General features: G+C 40.8%; 1 protein-coding gene across 1 annotated transcript; it reads right to left on the bottom strand.

Moving 5' to 3' along the window:
- Positions 1-280: 280 nt before the first annotated feature.
- Positions 281-3,087, bottom strand: LOC124663247 (E3 ubiquitin-protein ligase RSL1-like). Its single transcript, XM_047200969.1, has 3 exons — positions 2,699-3,087; positions 1,957-2,589; positions 281-1,850 (listed from the first exon to the last, which is right to left on the bottom strand). Exons 1-3 carry the CDS (start codon positions 3,085-3,087, stop codon positions 1,772-1,774), a joined length of 1,101 nt encoding a protein of 366 aa, XP_047056925.1. The 3' UTR covers positions 281-1,771.
- Positions 3,088-13,308: the final 10,221 nt, after the last annotated feature.

The following is a 13,308-nucleotide window of genomic DNA, read 5'->3' as shown; positions in this document are numbered from 1 at the left end:
ATGCATCTGCCAGTGAATCTCCGAATGTTGCATTCATATATAGTATTGGTCCGAGAAACTCACCCAAATGGAAGGGATACAAGAAATATGCAGCTTTGTACTACTAACACGATTAATTACCTATATTCCCCCTTTGACTGGACCTCAGTTCAGAGATATAGAGAACCCTTAGCCCAAAATTATTAGCTAATCAAACAGGTCAAGTGGATTGCAACAAACCTGGCATTCAGTAAACATCTCACTGCTGACAACAGACTCTCCACATAAATCTGAATAAAACTAAAGAGAGAAGTTATGCTACCATGTAGAACACCTGATGTGTGAAGTAAGGACCTGAAGACAACACCGAAAGCCTATAGTTTGTTTCGTGCTCCATATTGCCTATGTGACATATTCTCTTTGCATTTCTAGCATGTTGTGTAACTAATTAAATGGTGAAAAAGCAAGAGCATGTATATGTAAAGTTACATAATGGTTGTTCTTGGAGATGGTAATTTCTAAGCTTCTCTACTTCTAGGTGAAATAAATAAGCGGATAGTATGATATTTTCTGGACTAATCCATGTTTATCAGAAAATAGTGAACACTAGTAGCATTGCAATACATTCTTGAGTAAATAAGACCTGGATAAAACAGGAGTAGTCCATGTTTAAGAAATTCACGCTTTAAAATCCTTATTATGGCCATACTAAAAAGAGGACATATATTCAAAGGTAACAAATCAAAGCATTATCCACATAACTGAATGAACAAATAAATGCACGGTACGTGGCAAACGAAAACAACAATAGAGAGCCGTAATTTTTAGAGGAAATAATGGAAAGATATTGTATTCCAAATTTTGCAATAAATTCTATCAGTTCTTTGGAGATGAAATGATAGAATAATCAATATGACTAAAATATATGAACAAAAGTAGACGAATGAGGTGTTTTCCACCCGAGAGAAGTGTTATGAAGTGTTTAGAAGAGCACTAGAAGGATAAGAAAATAAGTCCACAAAAATGGCATCTTCCTTATGTATAGAAAATTGAGGTATATCCATAGTAGAAGTGGTTGCCTAATCATTGTTCAGAAATTATAATTTGTTCTTCTGAGTGTAAGTATGCATAGTTATGCATCTGGCAGTGAATCTCCGAGTGTTGCATTCATATATAGTATTGGTCCGTTCTTTCACATGATATGCAAATGATGGATTTATTTGGTTTACACATATTGCATTGCAGTGTTTAGTTCTTTTCTGTTGTTTCAGCCGATGTTTACGTTTTATCTGTCTAGGAGCCATCATGTGTAAGCCAATGCAACCCAACAACTTAACAAGATTTCAGCTAGAATTAATGAACAACAAGTGCTTGGGTTGAAGCTGGTTAAAGATGGCTGGATCATGGTGGGAGCAAATTAAGGGTCATGTGAGATCACCTTACAGCATTCAAGATGTGTTAAGCTGTCTGTCATGTTCCTGTATTGGCTACCTGTTGGGCTGGGATTCTATTTTGCTGCTTCAGTAAACCAAGAGAGTGCTTACCTTGTGAATGCACTTTGAATAACAGCAACTTGGATTCACACATGTGAAAAATGCATTACCAGCGCAGCGAAGCGCAGTCGTGGTTCTAGCTCGTACTGGTTCTCTACATCCAGATGATCGTCTCAAGCCTAGATTTTCAGTTTTCGCTAGAGATAACATGGCAGTATTAGTAGTCGGTTAGCAATTAAGTAATACTGGGTAGCTTTGGTGGTGAGGTCTATCTGAACCAAACCAAACCAAACAGATGGCTAGCGCTTGCACTTGTTGCAGTAATGGGTTATCGCAGACACCTTGGATGCACATCTGTAGCAGAAGCTGTATCCACACCTACAAGCAAAGGTTGAAGAACCAAATAAGCCACAGAGGGTTATGAACCAACAATTCATGACCAGATCACGATTTGCCAGGAAGAATAGAAACTAAGTAACAGCACCTGCATTTGATGTAATTGCACCCTTCCGATTTCTCCACGTACATGTGGCACTTGGGGCAGCGCTGCCACCTCTGGCGGCCGGCGAGCCGGCGGAGCAAGAGATCGTCGCGTCCGCGCTCGTCCTGCCCGAGCTGCTGGAACTCCCTGCACTCGACGCCGGCGTGCCACGGCACGGCGCAGCGGGCGCAGAAGAGGCGGTGGCAGTGCGGGCACTCCGCCTGCGCGATCGCCTCCCCGCCATCATCTGCGAGAAGAGGCGCCGAGCACTCCCTGTACGGGCAGTACACCTTGTTATCGGCACCGAACGCGGACTCGCAGAGCAGGAAACCCCACTTGTCGAGGAGATCTGGGGAGACGATGCCGCGGCAGCTCTCCGGGTCGACGGCGCCCGCGCCACCGCAGCCAGGGTCAGGGCAGTCTACGCGCGCGGCGTTCTCGCCCAGCTTCGCGGCGACGTACTGGGCGACGCAGTTGAAGCAGAACTCGTGGCCGCAAGAGGTGACACTGAACTTGAGGATGTCGGCAACCGTCTCCATGCAGATGGCGCAGTAGAAGAACTCGCCGCCGCCGTCGCCGTCGAGCGGCGAATCGGCTCCACTGCCGTCGATGCGCGATGCTGGGAACGCTTCGGGCCTGAGTAGTGTTCGGTTTGCAATTCGTTGTAATCGACTTGCACATCGCCACCCACGCGTAGTAGGAATGAACCAAGGGGCTAAAGAAAAGTATGGAGTTGGTGGGTTACCTGGATAGGAACAGGAAGATCAACATCGCGACGGCGAGGACCCATGTCTTGGCTCGCCAGCTCAAGCCCTTTTTACGCGCAGGCGCGGCACCAGGCGTAGTCGCGAGCGTGTCCGTCAGTATTGGCGGCGGCGTCGGCGGCGAAGGCGCCCGCCATGGCGCCGGTGGAGGCGCCAAGCCCGACGCCGACGGCAGCAGCAGGGCGTCGTCGAGGAACACGGCGACGGGCGCCTGGTCCACCAGCCCGCCGTGGAAGACGGCGCACATCTCTGCTGCTTCCGTCGCGGTGGCGTTGCCGGCCGGCATGAGGCCTTCCACCGGCTGCGCCTCGGCCGAGAGGACAAGGAGGAGGAGAAGGGCGGACAAGGGGAAAGTCCCGGCGGACGGCATCGCGCTTCTTCTACTTGATCGTCGCCGTGCGATTCTTTGTTGGCTATGGATTTGGGGAATATCAACTTGGATTTTGGGAACAAGGGTTCAAGCAAGTGGGGAATTTTACCGGCGAGAGCTAAACTCCTCTAGTCCCTTGCTCAGTTGCTCCTCAACTACAGTCTACAGTATGAGTGTATGACACAGACACACAATAAAGTAATCTCAACTCTGAAGAAGTCCTTTTTATTTACTAGTGCTCCCTCCGTGAACAAGTGACTTAGCTTTCTGTAAAAAAAGACAAGAAAAAACATCGAAAAGCACCGTCTTGCAAAAGTAAAAAGAGAAAGCAAACGCAACCATGTTTCCATGTGCCATTCTAAACGTGTCGCTCTGGAATAGAAACTCGGCACTTGAAAATCAACGAAGCCAAATTATCTCCCTAAAAAGCTCGGCAATTTGAAAACAAAAGAAGAAGGTTGTCCTCTCTCCGTTATATTTGTTTTTCGTTCCCCATTCATGTCTTTCACTGGTCTCATTTTTTTTTTTTTTGAACAAGCACTGGTCTCATTTGAAATGGCAAAAGGGAGAAGGGAAATGATTGACTCTTTTGTGGTGGCTTGAGAAGAGCACCTAAACAGTCCTGCTACGAATATATTTCTTTTTACAATTGAAGAAACTGCTTTTGATGGCTGATCACTCATAAGTGTAAGGAATCTTGTAAATCTTCGACGGAAAGTATTCCTAAATATATAATTTAACTTAAAGGGAGCATAAGAATATCAATAAAATTTTACCAATTGAGACCTCACTCTCAACTACACATGTCTATCATGTTCTGAAAAGCAAGTGGTGAATGCAATAGGTGGATCAAAGCGGTAAAGTAAAATACCCCCTCCATTCTTTGATATAAGACTAGTCACATTGGAAAGTAATATAGAGTAGTGTCATGCATATGGCACTAGTCTATGTTACTACCTTCATATGACTGCATTAATTATCTTGTAGACTCATTCTATCTTGAAAAATGTGATGTTATGGTAACATAACATAGGTAGTTACTACATCCATCTCTCCCTTAATTTAATATCATGTCATGTCATTAAAATGTTTAGTTGACAATGCATGTAGTTGCATGCTACTACCTTAGTTACTTCCACTATGAGTAGGTTATTGGCAGTGAAATTAAAGAACACACATTGAGGGAAAAAAATACACTAGGTTTGAGCTGGATTACCCTTGGACAATTGACATGAGAAGAGAGCCATTGCATAAGATAAAGAAATGTAAACTAATCCCTAAAAAAATTGTCGAGACAAGTAGTGCAATGCAATACACCCTATGTTCTGGATTTTTCTCAAAAAACTATATGGCTTATATCTAGAAATGGAGGGAGTAGTAAACAGTAACATCATATTTTAGTTTTCATCGAAGGAACTTAAGTACTAATTTTTAATGGTTAAAGTGTAGGCATGAGGTAATCTGTGGGGCCTTTCATGAGTGAGAGAAATCATTTAATATAAAAATAAGTGCCACAATGTTTGACTCTAGTTTCTTGGATTCAACTCCAATAATAAGGACGAATCCAAGAGCAAGAGCAACAAAAAGAAGGGCCAAGACCAAGTCAAAATTCGGCCAAGATCGTTTGTTTCAAGTGCAAGGTTAAGGGACATCATGTTATATCATGCCCATTTAAAAAGAAGAAGCAAATGAGTGAGAAACAACACGGGAAGCGGCCACAAGGTCAAGCTCAAGCTCAGCCTCAAGTTGAATATAGGCCACTTCCAAAGAGAATCAAGCTAAAGCACCCCGAGTTAAGAATTCAACGATTGCTATTTTTTGTCATGAGAAAGTGAAAGTTCAGAGATGGTAAACCTAGAGGGGGGTGAATAGGGTTCTACAAATTTTAATTCTTTCTTTGCAATGTTAGGCTTTGTGGAATATAAAGATGAGCCTAATGCAAACTAGGTGAAGCACCCTATATGATGATACAAAAAACTCGAGCACGAAGACTCTCATAGGAAGCTATATCACAAGTAAAGAGTTTGGTTAGGGATAACCGATAGCACGCGGAGACGAAGGTTTATTCCCGTGCTCCCTTCCTTTGCAAGAAGACACGTCACGTTTGGAGAGGTAGGGGTCCCACGAAGGATTCCCCACCGCCACGAAGGCTCACCTTCTTCTCTGGAGCCTATACCAGGAAGGAATAGCTCACTCACTTGTGGTAGACTTTGAGGTAGCCTCCAAACCTTCACAATCTTGTCAGGAGCAAATCCACAGCCCGGATGCTTCCGGACCTCTTTTGCCCACCTAGGGTTTCCAAGAAAACCTAGAGAGCAAGTATCTTGATGAATACAAGGGGGGACAAGATTTGGCTCGGTGGAAATATAGATCAAGGCCTCCTCTAGCTTTTCCCCGGAGGGATTTGAGTTTGGGTGGAGGAGGAGGGAGATCTGAAGGTTTTGGAGCTCAATGATGTCTACGGGTGCTTCTATTCTTGTAGACAGTGTTGGGCCTCCAAGAGCAGAGGTTTGTAGAACAGCAGCAAGTTTCCCTTAAGTGGATCACCCAAGGTTTATCGAACTCAGGGAGGAAGAGATCAAAGATATCCCTCTCATGCAACCCTGCAACCACAAAGCAAGAAGTCTCTTGTGTCCCCAACACACCTAATAGGTGCACTAGTTCGGCGAAGAGATAGTGAAATACAGGTGGTATAAATAAGTATGAGCAGTGGCAATGGCACCAGAAAAGTGCTTTGCCCAGGACAGTAAACAAGCAGTAGTAACGCAGCAGTAGTAACGCAGTAAAACAGTAAACAAGCAGCGATAGCAGTATTTAGGAACAAGGCCTAGGGATCATACTTTCACTAGTGGACACTCTCAACATTGATCACATAACAAAATAAATAGATAGTTGCTAGACACTACACCCTTTTGTTGGATGATGAACACCACTAACTGTGTAAGATTACACGAACCCTCAATGCCGGAGTTAACAAGCTCCACAATAATCAATGTTCATATTTAAATAACCTTAGAGTGCATGACAGATCAACATAACCAAACCAAGTACTAACATAGCATGCACACTGTCACCTTCACACTACGAAAGGAGGCATAGATCACATCAATACCATCATAGCAATAGTTAACTTCATAATCCACAAGAGATCACAATCATAGCCTACGCCAATGTAATATCCCAGGTAATGGGGTTACAAAAATAGAGGAAACAGATGTGTGCATTGCATTCATGCATAGAAAATCTGGGGAATTTTCGCGCTTTAAAGTAAAACAGATCACAGATATCGAAGTTTCACTTGACCTTGGTGGAATTGAAGTAGCTCATCAAGTCAAGCGCTACAAACCTCAATGTGACTTTGTTCCAACCTTGTTTTGGGTAGAGATGATTTGATCTAAGGGGTTAGATCAAATGGAACTAATAATCAACACAACAATACTCTACTCAATGATCAATTGCTTGATCTTATAACATATCATAATATGGTAATCCTTACCATAACATATGAACATACATCTATTTGGAAATCAAGTAACAATAAATGGAGAAACCATGCTTCACTTATCTTTTCCATGTCTTAAACAAATCCTTGATCCTACCATGAACCTCAGGGTATTCATTCTACTCTAGTCTTGGAAACATAACAAGGAGATCAACTCTAGAAATACATTTCTATATTCCCTATAATTAATATTCATCAAACCTAGAGAGGTGAGAGTTCTATTATAATTATTAGAAAAGCAATGACAGACCTTAAGCTAAACCTTGGTTATGCATCCAAGTATTCAAATCATCGTCTTTAAGAGAAACCCTAGAATATTATTCCAGACCATCCCTAGAGAGAGAACCCAATTATGTTAAACCTAGATATTGATGATCACATCATTCTATATGGAGCCTAATATTAGGTTAGCATTGAAGTCCTTCCCAAGTGAGAGAGCCCATTCATATCAATTCTAGCTTTACCTATTAATGAATAAAGGACAATCTTTGAACTAATGTATTGGGTTGTAAACCATTTCATCTTGGAATGGTGAGATAACCAAATACAAAGTGTAATAAGACTATATCCATGAATTAGTGAAATAAGGAGTGGATTAATCCAACTAAGTTAGACAATTGAATCTTTAGCTCAGCAACCCAAATAAATATTAGGAGTACACCATAAACCCTAGAATAAACCATTCCTGTATGAGAGAACTCAAGCTATAGAGTTACACTCAAGATAGATGAGGCAACACCTGAAATAAAGGGAGAGAACTATTCTTTAACCAAATGAGCATAAACCCTAAGAACTAGAGGTAAAGATATTAAGAACAAGTTGATCATGCTTAATACATGATCATGCTCTTGAGGTATGTGAGGATAAGTTAAACCTTAATAAGATAAGTAGATATCATTCACCACATGAAATTATAGGGAGGTAACTAATAAGCAACCCTAGGCTTATATCCCAACCTATAATTGTGAATCAATTGGTGATAATAAGTAGAGTCTTACCACATCTAAGGGAACCTTAGAGTTAAACACTATACTTAATATGGTGAGAAACCATACATCCATATGACCAAAGTTAACTATAAAAAGAACTATAACCAATGTAGTTACTTCAATGATAAATTAAGGATAATAATAGAAATCTATTGGTAGAAGATAAAACCAATTCTCAATATCTTAGCAACCACTTTATCATGGTTGGGGGAGATTAAACCCTAGCACATGCAATATGGTGACATCTCATTTCTCCACCCCAGAATTAAATTTCAACCTTAGTTTGTGTATCACTTAGGTGATCACAATTAAAACCTAGGCAACAATTGAGATTCAACTCATGTGTTAATAAGTAAATATAAATAGAACCCTAATATTGCACCCTAACTAAATCCTATGCTTAATTATGAAGCATAAGATGAACCTAGTGTTAAAAACCTATAATTAAACCCATAAGTGGTGATTAACCACTTAGATCAACCACTTAGCCTTATAACTAAACCAAACCCCGATAAGAGTAGTATCTATATTTCAAGGTGCTATTAAAATATGATAATAGTATTAACCTTGAAATAGGATTATAATAAACCTTATAAAATCTTAACAAATAGGTTCTCACATAAAATCATATGCAAGTAATTAATTCCTCAAATGGAAACCAAGACATAATAACAATCTATGAAATACTTTGAGATGAAAGTAACCATTCTCATAATTCTAAACAGAATTGATTGCATAATAGAAAGTGAATTAAAATAAAAATATAAGTTTATATTTAAAAGTTATGTTGAATAAGTTCACAAATATGCAAATAATCTAATATAAGATATGAATTCCAATAAAATAGTCAAACAATAGTCGGTATACTAAATCTTGAATGTATTAGCATAATTACAAATATCTGCAAATAGTCAAATTTGAGTTGAAATAGAAATTATACAATGGGAAAAATAAAAAAAACAGAGAAAAAATTGAAGGAAATACTTACCTGGCCGAGCAGCCCAGCACCACAGGCCACCGAGCCCAGCAGCAGCCCATGGCCTAGCACCACTTCCTAGCCCAATACCCCTTCATCACAAAAACTCGAGGACGAGCTCGTCCTCATCCTCTCCGAGAGCTGGAGGCCACCGCGACGCCGTGTCTCCCTTCTCCCTCTCGCTGGCAGCCTCTCCTTGCTCCGAATTCATGACGAGGCACGTATTGGCGCGGTATAAAAACCCCACGACGAACATCAACTGCAGATTTTCCCCTCTCGCTCCAACTCCGCTCCAAACCGAAACCCCGACCGCCCCGGTCGCCATTACCGCCGGTGAGAGAGGCCTCCCGAGCCAAACCGAGCACGCCACCATGACTGCCGTCCTCGACAAGCTACGCCCGCGAGAGGAATCGAGTTGGGGTGCCCGAAATCGACGCCAATGACATCATCTTCTCCGGCGTCGGCATCAATCAATTCCGGCGAACCAGGCCGTCTCCGGCCATGCCGTCAAGTCCTACGTGCTCCCGGTGAGTTCTCGAACCTCTCGGCATCCGTAGATCGCTCGATTCATCGCCGTAGTGTCGCCGCCTCATCTAGCCCGTACCCGCCTCCGCAGCACATCACCGCCGCCGCCGCTCCGGTGACCTTTAGCTGGCGGCGCCGCCACCATAATGCTCACCGTGACGCGCTGAGTCGAATAGGCATAATGGTGCGCGTTCGGGAGTAGCCAAACTCCGGCGATCATCGCCACAGTACGCCGGCCACCGTGCTCAATTGCCACATGGGCAATTTTGACCAGTCAAGCATGCGTGGCAGGTGACGTGGATGTTGGCCCACTCGTCAGTGACTACATGGGTAACTTAGCTGGGTAACTGTAGTATTAACCGTTTAAATTTAAATCCGATGAAATTACCGCAACTTCAAATAAATTTAGAAAATCCAATTTAAGTCAGAAAAATATAAATGAGATATTAAAATTCTTAGAAAAGAAAACTCTATCCAATAAAAATATAAAATGAAATTTTTATTTTTAATAAAAATTCAATTATTTAATACTTGTTATTTAAACCTTTAATTTTAATTCTAAATTCAATTAAAATTCAATAATTAGGAAAAAGGTATAAAATAAATAAAAAACCAGTAAAGTAAATATAGAAAACATTAAAACTCCTTTTCTTTATTTGGAACTTATTAAATCTTTATTGATAGGATTTAAAACCCTGTTTAATAATTACCTAATTATTTATTGTTTAAAATAATAAAATGCCAAATCCAATATTATTTTTATTTCAAAACCATTAATAACTTCAACTTATTAATGAAGTTATTAATCCAAGAATTATAGGGTAATTAGGAAACCCTAGTTCCATTAGAAACAAAGTGACAACCCTATCATTTCATGTGAAACCCTAAAACCCTAATTCAATTAGGAACCTTAGCTCCACTACTTCATATGAACCCTAAATTATTCCCAAACATGAACCCTAAGTAACATGTGATCATATTACTTCATTAGTAACCATAGATTCATATTTAGCAACTAAATGTTTGTTCAAATCCACATAACATATGGGAACCCTATCACTACTAAATAGCATCCCATGTGTTCATCTTAATCAAACCTAGTCCCTATCACAAGGATCTCATCTTTAATTAACCTTAACTAGCATCACACCATTGTGATGAACTCCAATAGCAACCATGCTAATATTGACATCATATCCCATACACACTAAACCCTATTAGTGTGAGATAATTATTAACATCCTATTTAGGAAATCACCATCCCTTACTTAGTGAATCCAATGGCTAATACAAGACAACCTCAACCTTAATTGCAATACTTCTTATTATTTAAGAAGTATGTTCTTCAAAAGTTTTTCTTTTGAAGAAAATAAGGAATCATCACCAAACCTGCTTATAAGGACCTATAAACCCTAGCCAGCTATCACCAGCAAAATAAACCAACCTTGACAACAACCATGTATAATGAATTGCTTAGGATACCTAGGCTTATCGTAACCTTACAAGCCTAGGTGTTGATGAATCCAACTTTGTTGGGATCCATCTAATACTTACTCCAGAAACTAACCGAAACCATAGTCAACCATAGAACCCCTTCAACCTAATTATCATACTTGTTCTTTATTTAAGAACCTCGTTCTTCGAAAGTTATTCTTTTAAAGTATATGATAATTAATCATTAACCATGTCGTATAGTACTAAAACTGACCACTGTTCTTTACTTGTTAACATTATGCCAATTATCATTCTTTATATGCTAAATTGTTTACTATGCTTTATCATATAACTTGTACATGATACCAAGTAATCGAACCTTAATAAGAACCTTGTTTGGGAATCACTCTAAAAGTGCAACACACCCCGAATTAATCATCACAACTCACTAATCCTAAATCATCGGGGTTAGGTCACGCTTAGAGCGATTGCATCTCATTATTATGCATTATTGCATCCTTGCCAATCTTTAAACATCGTCCTTACCGGACGATGATGCTATTTCAGAATTTGGAGTTATTGCGTATCGAAGACCTTGTCCGCATAATCTTGCGATCAAGAAAGGCAAGTTCATCACTTGCTCATGTCATTTGAGTATTTTTATCAAATTACTTGCAAAGTATTATGGTTATCACTATTGCACAAAAATCAAAACCACTACTTTCATAACTATGAATATGACTATGTGGTGGGCAATGGAACCATGGATTGTGTTGATATGGTGGAGGTTCCATTGCACGGGCTTGTATCCATCTAGGATTAAACAACAAATGTCGCCAGTGATTCTTGTGCCGTAATATCCGTGTTAACCATAAGATCCGGAGTGGGACGGAGTAGTCAAAAGTGTTTCCACCTCTCGTTCATCAACGGATGCGCTTTACCGTAGACACTTGTATCTGTCAGGGCAAGCGGTTGGCTGGGGAAGCCTTAAGTCCCCACGGCATAGTCCGTAGACACTTGTCGCTCGAAGTGCAAGCGGTGGGCTGGGGAAGCCTAAAGTCCCCACGGTATTGCGGTCTATGATGGGTTGCAGCTACCGGCGAAGGAGTTTGGTTAACGAGTCCCAAACTGTTGTCGTGGTCGGGGTCCATCCTTAAGTGGTATAAGAGGACCGACGAGGACCCGTGGTCGGGGTATGCAACAAAGGGTGGGTGTTCGAGGTAGCGGAGGAACATGATTGGCTAGACCTTATACCGGGCCTCACACCATAGGAAGTGTGGACAAGCCTGCAGCTTGGTTGGCACCAAGGTTAAGATCTCTTATGGGTAAAGCAACACACCTCTGCAGAGTGTAAAGAACCGTGACCTGTCACTCCCTGTTCCGGGATATGGAACTGCGAACGCGGCCGGAAAGGAGCTCCATGAAGTTCTAGTAAACCGGTGAAGGCTGACGGACATAGCTCTTCTGAATAAAAGCAACCTCTTGAAGAAATGATTATGAAAACCTGCATTGGTATTAGACTTTCGGTCTAATGCCGTAGCTAGTGCATTAAACACCTCTTTCCTATAATGAACTTGTTGAGTACGCTCGTACTCATCCCACTCTTAAATCCCCTGCTTAGATATGGAGGCCACGAAGGAGGATCTACGAGTACAACTTGAAGATCGAGGAGTCAACAACTACTTCACGAGACAGAACCCTGTTAGAGGAGTCAGATACCACATCCAACAAGGAGAAAACTTAGTTTAGCCATAGAAGGGAACTAGCTTCCTAAACCTAGCTCATATTTAGCTAGAGTCTATTCTTAGCCTCTCGTAGTTAGTGAAATACTCTACAAATAGAGTTCGTGTTAGGTTTAGACTACGAGTCGTTCTTCCGGAGTTTATTTGCAGCTTTACCTCATTGTAAAGTAGGAGGCTGTGTGGATCTTATGTAACAGTAGTCGATGTTGTAATTCTATAGACATGCCTTGGACCCGCATATGTTTCGTTGTACCACTCGAGCGATATAATACTAGTGGAACCGTGTTTCATTGGTGTTATATCAGACTTGCATACTACACCATGCGAGTGGTATGCCGGGTCACCACGAGTTGGTATCGGAGCAAATGCTTTGACCTTAGGATTAAAACCCTTTAAAGGAGACCTATAGGATTGGTAGTGTCTATAGGAAGTTGTCCTAGGTAAACCAAATCTTTTTATGACTTGAGATGGATATTCACTTGAGAATAATCTCGACACACTTGAGTCAACATTTCTTACCTATATTTCCTAAGTAATGTTAGCTAGCTAATCTCAAATTATGTAGGATACTCTTAAGACCCTAAAATAATTATGAGTAGACCACGAGTTGGTATACAATACATGGTAGTCCAAAGAGAGGATACAACCATAAGGAAGATATCCTATTGGAATATGTGTACCAACATATGTTATGATTAAGTAAGAGTTATCCAGACCTGTAATAGGAGTAATATCAAGTGATGTAGATAATAAAGATATCCTAATAGAAGATGTAGACCCAGATAAATAATGAGTAAGTAAAATTATTTAGACATGCGAAACAATTGATAGTAAGTAATAACTATGAGTCAAATGAGGTAGCATAGACCATGATGAGTCAATCATGGGAAATAAGGAAGAATGATAGAAATAATATATGTCTACTTACATGGTAGAGTTGTTAATTATACATGATTCACCTGAGAATCGTTATGTAAGGGACTAGAACATCATACATACTTAGGAGGAGTACAATAAGAAGCCAAGTGCTAAACAATAGTGCAAGAATTATGT

The sequence above is a fragment of the Lolium rigidum genome, chromosome 6 (assembly GCF_022539505.1).
Source record: "Lolium rigidum isolate FL_2022 chromosome 6, APGP_CSIRO_Lrig_0.1, whole genome shotgun sequence".
Classification (NCBI taxonomy): Eukaryota; Viridiplantae; Streptophyta; class Magnoliopsida; order Poales; family Poaceae; genus Lolium; species Lolium rigidum.
This window is presented reverse-complemented; position numbering and strand designations above follow the sequence as displayed.

Coding starts and splice junctions, on each gene's coding strand:
- LOC124663247 (XM_047200969.1), bottom strand. CDS start 3,087: ATGCCGTCCGCCGGGACTTTCCCCTTGTCCGCCCTTCTCCTCCTCCTT. Junction 2,590..2,698: donor ATCTTCCTGTTCCTATCCAG/GTAACCCACCAA, acceptor AACACTACTCAG/GCCCGAAGCGTTCCCAGCAT. Junction 1,851..1,956: donor TGCAATTACATCAAATGCAG/GTGCTGTTACTT, acceptor CTTTGCTTGTAG/GTGTGGATACAGCTTCTGCT.